Source organism: Trichosurus vulpecula, chromosome 2 (genome assembly GCF_011100635.1).
Source record: "Trichosurus vulpecula isolate mTriVul1 chromosome 2, mTriVul1.pri, whole genome shotgun sequence".
Classification (NCBI taxonomy): Eukaryota; Metazoa; Chordata; class Mammalia; order Diprotodontia; family Phalangeridae; genus Trichosurus; species Trichosurus vulpecula.
The window spans coordinates 327,198,311-327,216,757 of NC_050574.1; the positions used below are offsets into that span (position 1 = coordinate 327,198,311).

The 18,447-nt window shown below is 39.7% G+C and overlaps 1 protein-coding gene across 1 annotated transcript in view; it reads left to right on the forward strand.

Moving 5' to 3' along the window:
* Positions 1–18,447, forward strand: part of SLCO2A1 (solute carrier organic anion transporter family member 2A1) — a 150,556-nt gene that overhangs the window by 128,856 nt on the left and 3,253 nt on the right. The window contains exons 12-13 of the mRNA XM_036747810.1: positions 4,160–4,224; positions 16,415–16,538. Of these exons, the coding sequence (XP_036603705.1) occupies positions 4,160–4,224; positions 16,415–16,538 (189 nt within the window). The remainder of the gene's footprint in view (positions 1–4,159; positions 4,225–16,414; positions 16,539–18,447) is intronic.

Sequence of the window (18,447 nt, forward strand, 5' to 3'; positions counted from 1 at the left end):
TGGGGTTTTTTTCCCCTCACGTACATTTCCCAATGTTTAGATTTTCTTCTGAACCAAAAGAGACCGGATCCTTTTTCTTCTCAGGATGAGGAAGAACAGCAAGTTTTTGAGAACATAGTTTGGCTGTGCTGCTTAGTACCTGTGTGACCTGTTGCTTTGTATCTGCGGCCCTTAGTTTTGTCATCTGTCAAATGAGATGGCTGGGCCTAAGAGGATCCCTACGGTCCCTGGAGCTCTGGCGCTCTGTTCTGTGACACTCCCGCCTCTCAGATTTCTTGGAAAGCTCCCAAAGTGGATCATTTCCCCTGATTCCAGCTTCCTAATCAGGTTCTGCAGTCCTAAGATGGAAAACTCCATCTGCTTCTCCTTTTCAATAAAGCGCAGAATCATAGCTCTTAGCACGAGGAGAGACCTTAGAGTTAATCTAGTCCATTGCTCAGTGGATGGAGCTGCTGTGCCTAGAATCAGGAAGATCTGAGTTCAAATCCAGCCTCAGATACTTATTTGCTGTGTGACCCTGGGCAAGCTACTTAACCTTTCTTTGTCTCAGTTTTCTCATCTATAAAATGAAGATAGAATAGTATTATTAATGTAATCAAATCATTAATTATTAATATAGTACTATTAATAATTATTAAATTATTAATATAGTCATTAATAATTAATATACTAATAATACTTTTTAGGGCTGTTGTGAGGATCAGATGAAATGATATTTGTAAAGTGCCTAGCACATAGTAGGCACCACATAAATGCTAGTCATTATTATTATTGCTGTAACCCCTACCCCTAAGCATGACTACTCTGTACAACATCTCTCACCAGGTTAAAAGTGGGTGATTTAGCTTCTTTTATATATGTGTGTGTTCCAGAAGTCCTAATTTGGCTTAATGTCTTAAAACACTAAGACTTTTGGAACCCCCTAGAGTGGAGAGAGTATCAGGAAGAAGTGAGCAATCACCAGTGTCATAGCCTGCCCAGAGGTCCAGAAGGATGAGGGCTGAGAAAGGGCCACTAAACTTGGCAATGAGGAGATCACCGGTGCCTTTGGAGAGAGTAGGTTCAGTTGTATGATGAGGTCAGAAGCCAGACTGCAAAGAGTTACTGAAACTGAGAGGAAAGGAAATGGAAGGCTAACTGTAAGCGCCTCTCTTAAGCAGTTTAGCTACAAGAGGGAGGAGAGATATAGGATGAATAACAGGATCAGGTGAGGGCTTTTGATTAGGGAGTAGATGAGAGCATGTTTATAGGTTGTAAAAAAGCAGCCAATAGTAAAAAAAAAAAAAAACAACAGGAGAGATTAAAGATTAGAGCGAGAATAGGGATGATAGGGGTAGTTAAGTGGCCCAGTGGCTACAGTGCTAGGCCCGGAGTCAGGAAGACCTGAGTTCACATCTGGCCCCAGGCACTTCCTAGCTGTGTGACCCTGGGCAAGTCACTTAACCCTGTTTGCATCAGTTTCCCCATCTGTCAAATGAATTGGAGAAGGAAATGGCAAACCACCCCAGTACCTTTAATAAGAAAACACCATGGACAGTGTTGGCATGCTATCACCTACAGGGTCATGACCGAATAAGCAACAATAATAGGGGTGATAGAGGGGAGTAATCTGCTAGAAGGAAAGGGATAGATTGTCTTGAGATGGACAGGATCATTTGTACATGTAGAAGGGTTTGCCTTGGCAAGGAGAAAGAGGCCAGCTCCTCATGTGAGTCTGGGGTGAAGGAGGAAATAATGTGAGAAGGCAATATGTGTAAGAGGTGAAATTTGAACCCACATCTTTCTGATCCCAAGGGTAGCTCTCTCCACAATACATCCCTTAATATTCTTGGATACCTTCAATTCAGAGACTTCGTTACCTTCCTGGTCTTGTGACCAGCCCCTTCCATTTTTTTGACTGAATAGGCGATCTCAGCAGTGAGAATGCCAAGTGAGAGACTTTCTCTGCCAATGCCAATCAGCCCCTTCTCTGCAGTTTATAATCTTAGAGGGTTACCTGGGAACCTGAGAGATTAAGTGACTTATTCACACAGCCAGCATATATCCAAGGCAGTATATATTCACACAGCCAGTATATATCCGAGGTCTTGCGGTCTCCAAAGCCAACTGCCCATCTACCATGCACACTGCCTCTTCCACCTCACTTTGGAACAGCTTCATTGGCTAGACAGTTCTTCCTTAAAAATGGTATCCACATCCAGAGAAAGAGCTGTGGAGTCTGAATGCAGACTACTTGCTCTCTTTCTCTCTCCTTTTGTTTTGTTTTTTCTTTGTAGTGGTTTGTCCCATTCATTCGAATTCTTCTTTACAACATGACTAATGTGAAAACATATTTAATAAGAATGTATATGAAGAGCTCAGGTTGCAAGCCATCTTGGGAAGTGGGGAGGGGAGGGAGGCAGAGAAAAATTAAAACTCAAAAGCTTATGGAAGTGAATGTTGAAAACTAAAATCAGATAAATTAAATTAATTTAATAAATTAATTTAAAGAAAAAAGAAGAAAGTTATTCCATATTTTGAGTTGAAATCTACAGCCCTGTTATGATTTCTACTCATTCTAGTTCTGCCCCTCCAGAAATCTACACAAAACATTTGTATGCTCCCTTCTCTGCTTTCCAACTCTCTCTGCCCCTGAACAAAGAAGCAAAAATACATAGGGGTAAACCTTACAGGTTTATCATCCCTGTTCAAAAATACCTACCTTTCTCTTGCTGGCCTCAGTTTCCCATCTTGCCAGAAACTCCCTTGGAGGGTAGATAGAAGAGTGAAATCCCAAATTAATCCATTTTACCATGGCTTAGCACTTCTGTAAATATTTGATGGGGGCAGGAAGGGTAAAATTAATCATTTAAATGATGTTTGAGGATTATCTGTGGAATCCATTTATCCTTGTCCTCCAAGGACATTCATGTGCGCAGACTTAAATGAGCTTTACTTTAACTGGTTCACACCAAAGATCTTTAATTCTCAAAATACAGGAAATGTCATTATGATAGTGGACCATTGAATTTAGAGCTATATAGGACCTTAAAATTAATTTAATCTTATCTCCGTATTTTCTAGAAAGGTAATGGAGGCCCAGAGAGGTTAGCTGACTTTTTCAGGGTCACATAAGTAATAAGTGATAGAGTTGGGATTCCAGTCCAGATCCTCCAGATCCAGAACTCTTTCCAGGCTGATGCGGTTCATTCATTTATTCATCCATTCATTCATTTATGTATGCATGCATTTTTGCATTCATTTATTCATAAAGCAAACATTTATTACACTAAAGTAGAAAAAAAATATTAAAGAGTTCCTGCCCTTTTAAAACAAGGAAAAAACACAGGATTTGGGAGTAGAGACAACTTCTGTGTCATCATAAACCAGGCCATTAAAAGCTATTAGTAGGTAGGGATAGAGGCTTCTGCTTTCATCATGACAAATATAAATGACAAAGCATCGTGGGAGTTGTTGCCCTGTTCTCTGTGTAAATCGTAGATTTTTAATTGCTTGCACTTCAAATATGAAATAGATGATTTTATATTTGATCCTGGAGGTGATAGGGAGCCACCAAAGTTAATTGAATTGGGAGAGGGCAGTGACAGTTTATTGACACAAAGTATTTGAAATTTTATTTCATTAATGCCTCACCACATCTTTTGAGCAGCTAGGGTAGCTCGGTGGTGCAGTGGATAGAATGCCAAGCCTGGAGTCAGGAAGACCTGGGTTAAAATCTGGCCTCAAACATTTCCTAGCTGTGTGACCCTGGGCAAGTCACTTACCACTGTCTGCCTCAGTGTCTTCATTTGTCAAATGAGCTGGAGAAGGAAATGGCAAACCACTCCAGTATCTCTGCCAAGAAAACCCCAAATGGGGTCACAAAGTCAGATACAACTGAGTGACATTGTTCAGATCAGCAACTTTAAATAGGTTATTTTTCTGTTTCCATGATCAGCTTCTCCCTTTTCCCCATGCATGGTCCCTCTGAGGGGGATTCTGCCTGGATCCTGATGTGGTAAGAAAAGGCGGTAGTAAAAACAATGTCCTATTGCAAAGTTCTTTGGCAGAGTTTGCTGCAGAGAAGCAAGTTCTGACTTGTTCCATGTCAGCTCTAGACACCCAAGTGAAAGCAGCAGACCTACATTCTTCCAGGCCTAACTCTTGGTTTCCTCCATAGGGTAGTGAATCAGGAAGAAAAGTCATTTGCTATAGGCGTCCAGTTCTTGCTGATGAGGCTGTTGGGTAAGTGTCTGAGTAATCTATTCATATCACTTGTTTGTCCTTTGTTCTGGAAGAGGACCATGGCATCAGGAAAGTGATGCCATAACTTGTAAATGAATTGAATTTAAGTGAGGGAGAGCTGTGCAAAGTCACCAGCCTTACTTTCTCCTCTGGTGCCACTTGGTTCTAGTGGCAAGGAAGACTAGAGATGGCCCAATATGTCAATTAGTCATTTATTAAATGCCTACTATGTGCTAGCCAATGGGCTAAGCATTGGGGATTACAAAGATAAGGAAAGGAGCTCATAGGAGACAGCGTGCAAACCGCTGGGTACAAAAAGGATAAATACAGGATTAATTGGCAATGATCCTCAGAGGGAAGGCATTAGCACTGAGGAGGAATTGCTGTGATGAGTGAAAAGTCCTAGAAACATAATTTCTGGGTAATTAACAATGATTTTATTAATTATGGCTAGTGAATAATTAATAAAAGAGAAGAGTTTTTGTTTTTTTTCAAAAGGTAAGATTTTAATTGATACTGGAATGAAGCCAGGGAAGCCAAGAGACAGAAAAAGGTAGGAAGGAGTTCTTGGCATATGGAATCTATAGGGAAAATGCTTGGAATTTGGGAGATGGTACTTTGTGTATGGAGAACAGCAAGGAGGCCAGTGTCATGGATTGCAGAACATGCTGAGGGTATAAGATAAAAATATAGACATAGACATAGTCATAGACATAGATGTAGATGTAGACATAGATATAGTCATAGACATAAACATAGACGTAGACACAGACATAGACATAGATAGATAAGAAGCTAGGTAGTGCAGTGTAATAGACTGCCAGGCTTGGAGTCAGGAGGACCCGAGTTCAAATTTGACTTCAGATATTTACTTGCTGTGCGACCCTGGGCAAGTCACTTAACCTTGTTTGCCTCAGTTTCCTCATCTGTAAAATGAGCTGGAGAAGGAATGGCAAATCACTCTGGTATCCTTGCCAAGAACATTTCAAATGAGGTGACAAAGAACTGGACATGACTGAAAAATGACTGAACTGAATGCGTTATAAGAATATTAGAAAGGTAGGAAGGGGCTAGGTTATGAAGGGCTTTAAAAGGCAGTTTCATGTGCAATCATCTTTTTATCATACTATGTCATGGAAATGCATTCCATAAATTAAAAATAAAATAAACATTAAGATATACAAATAAATTATATATATATATAAAATCCAAATAGATGGTTTTCTATTTGATCCTGGAGGTAATAGGGAGTTGATTGAATTGAGAGAAGGGGGTGGAAGTTTGTTGTTACAAAGTATTTGACATATTTTATCTCATTAGGGCCTCACCCCATCCTTTAGACGTAGGCTAGGCCTGGCATTATTATCCCTGTTTTTCAGATGAGTAAATTGAAGCCGAGGAACTTGTCCCACGGACATACAACTATTGTTAGGTCCCTGGTTGGAACCTTTATCCCGAGGCTCTAAGCCGGATGCCCTTCTCCATTCCACAATAACTCTGGAGAAAGGACACACAGGCTGGAATGATTATGAGGGATGCCATAGGCTGAACAGGAAAGGAGAAGGCAAGCTGAGACTGAGTCAACAATACAGGTAGCAGTCTAGGGCATCAAGAGAGAAACCTCTTCACGTCCCTTTTGATAAACATTGAATATTGCATGAGAACGTAATCTATCTACCAAATGGAGCCAGCCCACCCTGAGCTGGACTCTGCACCCTCAACCTGGCTGGCTTGCTGCCAAAGCTATCCTCCAGAGCCAGTGACACAAAATGCTGCAGCAGTCACAGGCAGTCCTAGGCTCAATCCTAAAGCTCCTGCAGCTCCTGGTTCTTCTCAGACCATCTCTGCCAGATGCATTTTTGCAATCATCCTGAATAAAACTATTCTATTTCAATGCAAGGATGGGGATTAATGAGTACCTTATAGAAGACTTGAATCAGCCAAAGCCATATGTCTTTATTTGTCATATTTTCACTCACACAAGGGGAGGCTATGTGGCTTAACTTGGGAAACCTAAGGGTGGGAGAATGGAGAGGGAGGTAGAGACAACAAGAGAAGGTCGTGTAAGGTAGCACTTCTTCCCCACTCCTACCCCTACCTGGAACATTGGCTGCCATCTTTGAAGCAGGACAGGGAGGGGTAGGGCCAACTGGGAATGTCTCCAGTGCACAATGCTCTTCAGGAGTCCATGATGGTCCTATAAGGTGCTGCTCCCTGGACTTGCTGCATTCTTACACGGGCCTTTGTTGTTCTTTCCAGTTGGATGACTGGCCTTCCTGGATTGGGCAGTAGTCCTTGCTTCCAAGGGCAACTGGGATATGTGGAAGGCTTGGGGGACAATTATTTAGATCTGACTTTATTTGTATAAAAACTGTTTTATGTTTATGTTCATATAGGTCCTCTGTCTGTTTTGGCAGTTATGAGACAGCTTGTCTTGAGAAAGATTAAACTCAGAAAATTAGAAGGGTTATCTAGACCAGTGCTGTCAAACTTACATAGAAATGGGGGCCCCTAAATCATCCGTAAGGATCCCTGAGGACCGTGTAGTGACTTAGACAACCACACATGTTCATATCTTTCATTTTTATTATTTATTTATCATTTAAAATTTTATGTTATTATTTACATATTATATTAAATATAGTCTATTTATATTATTAACTATTTCTTTTTTATTAGTACATTGACACATTAAAATCAGCTAGAAATTACATTTCTTCTGGTCCCTGGCTGCACTCTGGAGCTTTGAGGGCTGCATGTGGCTCCCTGGCTGTGTCTGACACCTCTGGTCCAGCATACCAAAAAGGATAAAGCAAATTGGAAATAAACACAAAAATTAGAGTACAATTCAGTGAGGTCCAGAGGTCACTAAAGAGAAACAACAACTTCCATGTCTGTTGTTGGCCTGGGAAAGAAGGAACAAACTTAGAAGGAGTGAAAGGAGGTGATGAGGGACAGTCAATGCACAGACCCCCAAGGGAGAAGCCCACAAGAAGGGTGGTATCAAAAATAGGCCTTCAGCATGATGCCCCAGTGACCACCTTTTCCTCTATAGGAAGAGAGAGACAGACAGACAGAGACAGAGACAGACAGAGACAGAGAGACAGGGGAGAGAGAGACAGAGGGACAGAGACAGAGAGGGAGAGAGGAAGAGAGGATAGGATAGGAGAGGAGAGAGACAGAGAAGAGGAAAGGAGAGGGGAAGAGGAAAAAGAAGAGGTGGGGGAAGATAAGGGAAGGGAGGGAGGAGGAAGGAGGCAGAACAGAGAGGAGACAGAGACAGAAAGAAAAAAATGGGAAATGAAAGGGAGAAAACACACACAAAAATAAAACTTATCTGACAGGAGAAATTTAAGAGGAAAAAAATCACAATGATGTAAACTATTTTGTAACACAAAAGATTCTAGGGATACAATTTCTATGGAAGTATATGCTAAAGAATACTAGAAGAAGCACAAAGGAGAAAATAAATCAGCTAATGAATACATTAAAGAAAGACTAATGGTAGAAAGGGGGATATATGGGAAGAGATAAAAGGACAATTTTGTTTAAAAATGTAAAGTAATAGAATTACTAAAAACATCAATGGAAGCAGCAAACAGCAGAATAAATTTAGTCAAATAAAGCTTAATGGATGATAAAATGAACTAAAGAACAAGCCTGGAATATAAAAGAAATTAAAAAGCAACTTATGAATATACAGGGCAAAATAAAATACTTGGAAGATAGAGTGAAATGTTTGAATTGTAGTCATCGAGCTCCCAGGGAAGTATGAAGACAGAAAAAAAGAAAAAAGCCAGACACTATATTTGAGGAACTAATTAGAGAAAACTTCCCAGAATGGACAAGAATAGGCACCACTTTGCATGTTCAAAGAATCCATTGGCCGTCAGCATAGAGAAGTCTTCAATGCAAGTCTCCAAGGCAAATAATCATTAAACTTCAAAATTATAAAGACAAGAAAGACTTCTTTAAGTTTGAAGAAAGAAAAGAGAAATTGCCCATGAAAAGAATTGGAATATCATCAGACATCTCAATTACAACATGAGAAAGATGAAAACTAGACAAAAATATACTCAAGTCTTAAAGGCATAGAATTAGAAGTCAAAATTATATATATATTGCAAGTTTTAGCATATCATTTGAAGGCAGAAGAGAACCTTTCAAAAATCAACAAAACCTCAAAGAATTTATGAACAAAACCCCACAATTAAAAAGATCCCTGCAAGCAGCTGGGGCAGAGTTCCAGATAGGCTGAACAATCAGAACTTAACAAAATAATAATATGCTTTAAATCTCTTACTGCTCATCACTGAGATCACAAAAAAGGTAGATAAGTTTTTTGAAGAAGAGAAAAAAAGTCAAATCAGAGTTCAAGATTTTTTTAAAAAGTATTATAATTGAGTTAAAATTATCCTTCTTTTACAAATAAAAATATTTAAGATTGACAAGAAATAATAGTCTCCAAAAGGAAAGGAGCTGGTGAACTCCAAATCTGAAAACTGATAACAGAATATTTAAAATACGATAATATTTATATGATATTTATGACAAATAGCATATTTTAAAATATGTGAGATGTATTCAAAGTTACCAAATAAGGAGATTTATAGCATTGAATGAGAGAAAGGGGAAAAATAAACACATTATCTTCAGCTAAAGCAAGGGTTCTTAACTTTTTTTTTCTGGTCATGGTTCTTTGGGCAGCCTGGTGATACCTATGGATCCCTTCTCAAAATAAGGTTTTTAAAGGCATACAAGCATCACTATCTTCCAGGCAATGTGCTAAGCAACATATTACAAAGGAAACTATTTACACTGAAACTCAGTTATCACAGAAATTGAAAACCAAAACACCAAGATCACCAAACCCAGGTTAAGAATCCCTAATCTAAAGGCACTAGAAAAAAAGACAAATAAATTATGTAAAGGAATACAGAGAAGGGGAGCTTGTAAAGTCAAAAGCAGAAATAAGTAGAAAGAATTTTGAAAATTGAACTAATAAAACTGAGAGCTGGTTTTCTGAAGTGATCAACTACCACATTCTTATAGCCTTTGCTGATACCCCCAATTATTGGTAACCTCTCCTCCCACCTTTGACATCATTTTCTTGTTGATTTTGTATTTTTGTTGTTTAGTAATTTCAGTCATGTTTGGCTCTTCATGACCTCGTTTGGGTTTCTGTTGGCAAAGATAATGCAGTGGTTTGTCATTTCCTTCTCCAACTCATTTTACAGATGAGGAAACTGAGGCAAACAGGGGTCAGTGACTTGCCCAGGGTCACACAGCTAGTAAGTGTCTGAGGCTGGATTGAAGCTCAGGTCCTCCTGACTCTAGGCTGGGGCTGTATCCATTGCACCACCTAGTTGCCCACATATGAATAACCAATAAATTAGAGAAATTAAATGAAACGGATAATTATCTGCAGGATCATAGATTACCAAAATTCATACGAAAGTAAATTGATAAGTAGAAGTTACTCCACACACAAAACAATTCTCTTCCAAATGGGTTCATGGGTGAATTTTCTAGCCTTCTAAAATGAGTAGTCCCTGTATTATATAGGTTATTCACAAATATGGAGGATCAGATGAGATTCGATAATCATAGACTTAGAGCCGGAAGAAGCTTCAGGGACAATTGGGTAATGAAGTGGATAGCGCGCCTGACCTGGAGTCAAGAAGGTCTGAATTAAATCTGACCTCAGACATTTAGTAGTTGTGTGACCCTGAGCAAGTCACTTAACCTTGATTTGCCTCAGTTTCCTCATCTTAGAATGGGGATAATAATAGCACCTACCTCCCAGGGTTGTTGTGAGGATCAAACAAGAGAATATATTTGTAAAGCGTTTTGCACAGGGTCTGGCACATGGTGGGTGCTTAATAAATGCTTGTTCCCTCCCACCCCATCTAATCCAACCCTTTTATTCTACTGATGAGGAAACTGAGGCTCAGAGATTTAAATGACTTGCCCATGGATTTTAACCCAGAGTCCTTTAGGCTCCAAGTCTAGGGCTCTCTCCTTTATGAGTTAAATATAGTGTTGATTCTGAAATGTGGAAAAGATGACACCAAAAAAAATTAGTGACTAATTTCTTTCAGAAATTCAAGTGCAAAAATACTAAGTAAAATATTAGCTAAGAGAACACTAGATTAAATTTGTGAAATCGCTATCAACATTATCAAGAATTTCTATAATTGGTCAACGTTTCAGAAACCCATCTTCTAAATACCAGCATTCTGTCAGTGACAACCTATGTCTGAGAATCATGGAATGTCACCATCTTAGAAGAATCACAACTGAAGTTGACCCAGAGTATCAATCAATCAAAAAGTATTTAAGTACTTATTAAGTGCCTACTACATGTCAGGCACCTGCTAGACACTGGAAATATAAATGCAAAAAATGAAACACTGCCTACTTTAAATTAATTTATATTCTAATGAGAGACAATTAGTACATACAAAAAATTTATAATACAAGTTATTTTAAAATGAAATTGATTACATAATAACATACTGGAGGCAACAAATATGGCACCAACCGGAAGCTATATAAGCTACAAATACAGTCATCATTTTCAGAATGTTAAGAATGCCTTATGCAGTTAGACTATTGGCTTAGAAGACCAAGATTCAAAATCAACCCCAAAATAGAAGAAAAGATAAATAGGAAAAGAAATCACTACATGAAACTTCCAGCTATCTTTCTAAATGTATCCTCATCTATGGAAAACTGGAAATGGATACAAGCAAAGACATCAACTCTATCATCATTTCCTTGATTAATTTAATTGATAAAAAACTAACTATGATGGAGAGGAGATGGAGAGACTTGCTTAGTAAAAACCACAATGAAAAAAAATACTTCTTCCTATATAGAGACATGGTAGCTAAAGCATTAACTCCTTTTCAAAACATCAAGAAAGAGGAATACAGAAGATCAGAGATTTCTTTAACTGACTGCAGTTGGCAATAGAGCAAATCAAACAAAGCTCCTATGCCAATTGGTGGTGGAACCTAGTTAGGGAGTAGCCCCCAAATTTCCAGCCTGGACAAGATGGGAAGATGAAGCTTTTAAATGAATATATGAATGAATGAATGAATGAATGAATAAAAGATTTTTTAAGATTACAATTATATGCAGTGAAAAGCAGTTGAGGAGAAAAGAAACTTTAAGAGAACTTGGCATGTGGTCTAGCTGGACGAGCTTATCTTTTGGTAGATTTAACTGAAAAAGAAGAGTACAAACAGATGTGAAATTGAATAGTTCAGCCAGCATTTCTACATTGATATAACCTCATTTTCAGCAAGAGTGGAACCATCACATTTGAACTTGCAGAGATTGCTCTCTACCTGATGTACCATGTAAAGAAGTGACAGGGACACTTAAATAGTATAAAGTTGGGCAGAATGACTGGACTGGACTTGCTGTGTGCTGGAAGTCACACAAATTAAAAAAAAAACACTTGGTCAATTTTCAAGATTATCTTGAAGAGAAGGTTCCAAAGGATGTAAAAGATGGAGTAGGGAAGAAGAGCAGGGGGATAGGTTCTTTTAGCAAAGAGACATTAGCTATTACTGACTCATATACCTCCTTTCTGATCTCTAGAAAAAGTTTTATGCAAATGATCTATGCATTGAGGGCAATTGATGAAAACTACAGAAGGAATAGGCAGGGCTTTTGCCAGGTTCTATAGAAAACTACTTTTTAGTGACACCACTGACCAAAAGATAAAGGAAAATATAAGACTGGTGTTATTTATTAATTTTAAGAAATGATTTGATTTGGTAGATCAAAATGTCACTTTGCAGGCTCTCCTCAGGCAAGGTATTTCATATGCACGTATGAAAATTGTACAAGATTCTATGGAAGATGCAGCTAAGAAGTAGCTTTGTCCAAGGATGTACTAGCATTGATTGAATCATGATTTGTTAAACAGATAGATTTGACTTGGGGGAGGGCACATATACCCATGTATACTCATCTCAATAAATTCACGGATCTTTCTTTGAAAGATGATGAGGTTTCTTTCCTGGTCTATCAGTCAGAAAGCTTTTTTTTAAGTACCTACTATGTGCCAAGCACTGTACTAAACAGTGGGCATAAAAAAAGGCAAAAGCAATCTCATGGGGGAGACAACATGCAAACAACCATGTGTAAATAAACTATACACAGGGTAAATAAGAAATAATAAAAGGAAGGTACTAGGATTAAGAGGAATTGGGAGCTGGGACTTGAAGGAAGCTGGAGAAATCAAGAGGTGGAGGTGAGAAAAGAGAGCATTCCAGGCAAGGGAGACTAAAAGAATGGTATGAAGCCCTAGAAGAAATGGGACAATCTGGAAATGGAGTTGGTGTGGGGAGTTCAGTTTGGTAGATGTCAATTTTAAGGTGATGGTGGGACATTTACATGAAGATGTTCTGTAGGCAAATGAGTCGTGAAGGATCAGAACAAAGGTGAGCATTTAGGGCTAGAGACGGAGATTTAGGTATCTTTAGCATGTCATTAACATTAAGATGGTGTTGAGATCTTAGAAATATATTGAGGAAGGGAATATGGAGAAAAAAATGGATGAAGCCTGAGGATAGATACCCATAGCTCCCCAAGGAAGATACTTGCAGGTAACAGCAGAAAATAGAATCAGAAGGAAAGTTGACAGGAAGGAATGGTTAGAGGGAGAAGGAAAATCAGAAAGTATTGAATTGTGGGAAACAAAGGAAGATCAATAAATAAATGATTGTGGATGTGAGCAGACAGTTTTTAAAGGAAGAAGGAAGACAGGTAAACTCTCAATAATTATTATATGGAATAATTATATGGAAATAATTATAGGATAACTTTATGAAAAATGCTCTAAATCACTCATAATTAGAGAAATGCAAATTAAAACAACTCTGAGGTTCCACCTTATAGCTTTCAGACTGGCAAAGATGACAAAAGAGAAAAATGATCAATGTTGGAGAGGTTGTAGGAAAACAAGTATGCTGGTGTTTTGTTAGCAGAGGTATGAATTGGTCTAGCCATTCTGGAACACAATTTGAACTGTGCTCAGAAGTATGCTTACCCTTTGACCCAGCTATATTACTACCAGGCTTATACATCTTTAAAAAATCAAAGAAAGAAAACAAAAGGGGAGAGTATTTTGATTGGGTGGAGGAGGGTGGCCACACTATCAAATGATAATCCATAAGATCATAGATTTTAGGCTAGCAGGGGCCTTAGAGGTCACTTAGTTCAAAGTTGTCAAGCTCACAGCCCACAAAACTCCACAGTGCAGCCCAAACCAGATTAAAATGTAATTGGGAAATGTTTAACAAAATAAATGAAAATATAATGCAACATAGAAAATGCTAATTTGTAGCTTTCAAAGCCAATATGCTACCCACAGATCTGTTTTTTATTTGAGTCTTGACACCACTGATCTAGTCCAACATTTTTTTACATATAAGAAAACTGAGGCTTATTGATAAATAATTTGCCCTAAGTTACAGAGGTAGTAAGTGGCAGAGCAGGGATTCAAACCCGGGTCCTCTATACTCTTCCTACTGTACCATGTGGAGAATAAAGTGTGAGAAAGACCCGACAGATTTGGTGAGAAGAAGGTCACTGATAAGCTTTGAAAAAATAGTTATGATAGAAATAAAGGTGGTAAGGATTGAGGTTGCATCCAGTTAATAAAGGAATAGATGGATAGAAAGTGGAAGTAGTGGGTGGAGACCACACAGGTTCAAGAAGTTGGCTAGGAGGGATCAAATCAATTCAATTCAAGAAACATTTATTGAGTGCCTACTGCATGCAAGGCTCTGTCCTAGGTGCTGGAAGTTTTCAAGGATGGAGATCTGAATATGCTTGAAGACATAGAGGAGCCTGTGCAGAGGAAGAGGATGAAGATTCTAGATAAGGAGGAGATGATGATGGGAATGGGGTCCTGGGGCAAGCAGAAGGGATGGGGTCTAGAGTGAAGGGGGTTAGGTGTGGAGTAGAAAGAAACCTTCTATTCTAACTTTGGAAGGAAAGAGGAGAGGACCAATGTAGGGATAATGAGAAGATAGAGGTATTTGAGGGAGTGTGGACCAGATGGTCTAAGACCTGTTTTCATTACAACTTCGAGTTTTCATTCAATTACATTTTATCCCAAAAACTCCCTGTGGAGATTGAAACTTTCCATTCTTGATGTAGCTTAAAAGGCTGCTTAAATGTGAGCTAAATAAGTTGAGTCCTTGCTACCTCCAGTGAACTTGGGAAAAAAAAATGACCTTTTCTGTGGCTACAAGCATTTGGAAGGTTTGTTTTTTTAATATTTTTCCTTCCTTTTTCCCCCCTAAATTGAGCTCAGATAACTCAAAGTGGCCAAAGTTATAAAGTTCAGGCTTGGCAGCATTGTACTTAGCACCAAAGAATGCAACTTGGGTCTAATATGTAAAAAATGCTTCATATTTTTAAACTTGGGCAGGTTTAAAATTACTTCCCAGTACATGCTGATAGAAATTTTTCCCATCTGGACTTAGTTTCAAATGGAGCAAGGTAGAGGTTATGATTCTCAATTCTTGCTAATTTCCCTCTCCTAGAAACATGGTGGTGACCATAGTAATGTGGGGGAAGGCCAGAGAGAACAACTAGCTTCTTGTTAACTTACTTAAATATCAGTCTCAAGAGCAGCTTTCTCCAATTATATCTGATTTATTTAGTTCTGTTTAGGACAGGAGTGGGGAACCTGTGGCCTTGAGGCCACACGAGGCCCTCTAAGTCCTCAGGTGCAACCCTTTGACTAAACTTCACAGAATGTCAAGGCCATATGTGGCCCTCTAGGTCCTCAAGTGCAGCCCTTTGAATCCGGACTTCACAGAACAAATTTGTTGGATTCAGTCAAAGGGCTGCACTTGAGGACCTAGACAGCCACATGTATGTGGCCTCAAGGCTACAGGTTCCCTACCCCTGTTAGGACAACTCAACAGAGCCCTGGGCCCTCTGACTAGACATAACCATATGACTGTCTCAGTATTATACCTTTTAAAGGATACCAATTTGCATGTCATTTCATCATTAGTAAAAGGGAGAAGAAAGTGTTTTCTGTATTCCTAAAAACTTAGCCACAATTTCCCGTTATTGCAAATGTCCAGCTTTGTTCTGTGCTGGACATGGTTTGTGTAATTCTGATCACTAAACTAACCAGAGCTAACTCAGTTGTCATCTGCCTACAAAATCAAACAAAATTTCTTAAGTACCTGCTATCCAGGCACTGTGCTGGGTCCTGAGTATACAAAGAGAAGTAGAACAGTCTCCTGCCCTCAAGGAGCCTACTTTCTATCGGGAGAAACAGTACGTACACATATATGTATATAAAAAAGAGGGTGTCCCATTAGTGCAGTCTTAAGTTTATTACTTTATATTTATCTGTAGATATGGGGTATCCCAAAAGGCTTAGTGCAAAAACTGCCCCCCCAAAATGCTTCACTAAGACTTTTGGGATACCCTTTGTTTACAGCTTAAATACAAAGTAATTCTCCAGTGTAGAATTATAGGAAGAGCACTGGACCAAGGGAGCAAGAGACATGGGTTCTGGCTGGGTAAGTCATTTTTCATCTCTCTGAACCACAGTTTACTTGTCTATAAAATGAGAGAGTTGGCCTAAATGATTTCAAAGGTGGTGAGTTCTGTGGTCTTTCTTACATTCCTGACACCCTTTAAACACCCCAGTAGCCATCAATAAAACAGGGAGACAAGATCTTGCTCCCTTCCCAGTCTTGCAGGTCTGCTCCCACAACAGGTACAGGAAGGCTTCCCAAAGGGTTTGAGCTCCTAGGCAGAAAGGGTGTCTCCAAATCCCATTTGTTGAAAGCGTGGCTTTTAACAATGTTTTCAAACCTTTCAATTGGTACTTAACCCAACTTCCATGACTCATTGTGTGAATGGATGTATCCCTGGTCTGTTTCTCTCTTCTGTTGCAAGAGGAATCCACAGTTCATGAAAAGATAGTTGCCTTTAAAGAGATTCCCTTGGGAAACAGAGCCACTCTGGGATGGGATTTCTGCCCCCTTTCCCTTTAAAAAAAACAAATTTACCACAAGGTAACTACAACATTTGGAAGTCCCTTGGGAAAGCCTGGGGCTGCCAAGATTCCTTAACTCCTGCAGCAAATACTTAACCTGGCATTTTCTGATTTTTTTCCTTCTTTGTCCCCCTGTAGCCTGGCTGCCCTCTCCAGCCCTGTATGGCCTCACTATTGATTACTCCTGCATCCGGTGGAACACGTTGTGCTCAGGGAAGAAAGGGGCCTGCGCTTATTATGACAACGATGCTCTTCGCAACAGGTGACAGACGTGGAGGGATGCCTATGTGCAGGGTGTGGGGAAGGATTTTTCCAGATGCTCCCATTACACATCTTCAGGTAGAGGGTGGAAAGGGAATACGTATTTATATAGCACCTGCTACGTGCTGGGCACTGTGCTAAGCACTTTACCGATGTTATCTTATGTGGTCCTCACAACAGCCTTATGAGGTAGGTTCTGTTATGATCCCCACTTTATAGTTGAGGAAACTGAGGCAAACAGAGATTGAGTGACTTGGCCAGGGTTACACAGCTCATAACTGTCTGAGGCCAGATTTGAACTCAAGTCCTCCTGACTCCAGGCCCAGGGCTCTATCCACTGTACCACCAGCTGCAGCAGGCCTAAAGAAAATGAATCTGCCTTTGCTTGGTTATTTTGGTTTTTGGTTAGGGTTCAGAGAAAGGAGGGGAGGATCATAGGCTCATAGATTTAGAGCTGGAAGGGACCTTCGAAGCCATCGAGACCATCCCCCTCATTTACAGGTGGAGAAACTGAGGCTGAGAAAGATCAGGTGACTTGCCCAAGGTCACACAGCCAGTAAGTTTGAGACAAGGTTTGAACTCAAGTCTTCTGGATTCTATGCCATAGGTAACAGGAGAGAGGATAAAGGAGGAGGTGAAGGATATCTATATATATATATATATATACATATATATATGTATATATATATATATATATATCTCGAAAGTAGCATTACAGAAGAAAGTTAATCTGGTCTCTTAGCCTATTTCTTTGGAAAGGAAAGAAAAAATCTATGCAAGCAGGGGTGGGTGAAAACATCCTAGTGATATGGAGAAGCTAATGCTAATATCTTTTAGTCCCAAAGCTATGTTTGTCCTGTGTGCAAAACTAGCTAAGGCATGCCCAATGCACCCACTTAAAATCTTTCCCCTTTCTCATCTGAACAAATAAAACACTTTTTGTTGTTGTTCAATCATTTCAGTCCTGCCTGACTCTTTGTGACCCAATTTGAGGTTTTCTTGGCAAAGATACTGGAGTGGTTTTCTATTTCCTTCTTCAGCTCATTTTACAGATGAAGAAGCTAAGGCAAATAGGGTTAAGTGACTTGTCCAGGGTCACACAGCTAATACACGTCTGAGGCCGAATTTGAACTCAGGATCATAAACATTTCTGACTCCAGTGCCCTATTCACTGAACCACCTAGCTGCCCTGAATAAAGCACTTATTAAGTGTTTGCTACGTGCAAAATAAGACAGTCCCTTCTCTCAAAGATCTCAGACAGATGAAACACATGAGAAGTTTCAGCATCAAGTCAGATGAAAAAGCCCCATTGTCCTTCGAGTTCAGAGAATGGGGGAAAGGATTATGACCATAGATTTAGAGCTGGAGAGGACCTTGGAGGCCATCTGGGCCAATGCCCCTCACATTACAGATGAGGGACAGTGGATAGGGTACAGAGGCAAAGCAGATGGTCATGCCATATCTTTAATGTCATTTTAACTGTTAAAATCCTATCAGATTTGATGCCAACCATTTGACAGTGTCAAAGACTTTGGTATCAAGAAGTTTCTTTTCTGGGTCTTCAGCAGCCGTGGCTACAGTATCTATAAGAGCAGTTGCCAGGCTGTATCTCCACAGAGATTGCTTCCCAGTATGATGGCTAGAAGCATTGCTGTTCCCAAGGTTCTTAGGTTCAGGATCTTAGGCCATCTCCATCAGGGTCTGAGGAGATATGATAGTCAAGGTAGTAGTGGTGGTGACTTGACTTGCCTTGGCACATTCTATCTCCTGTGCCTCCTTCAAGATGCCTTGCTGCTTCAATTAGGCTGGCTTGTCTGCCCTGGAAGAGGCAATTGGTTGGCAGCTGGTGGGGATGGCTAATCCCTTCTTCCCAGAAGTTGCTTCCTTTGACGATGGCCATAAGGGCTGA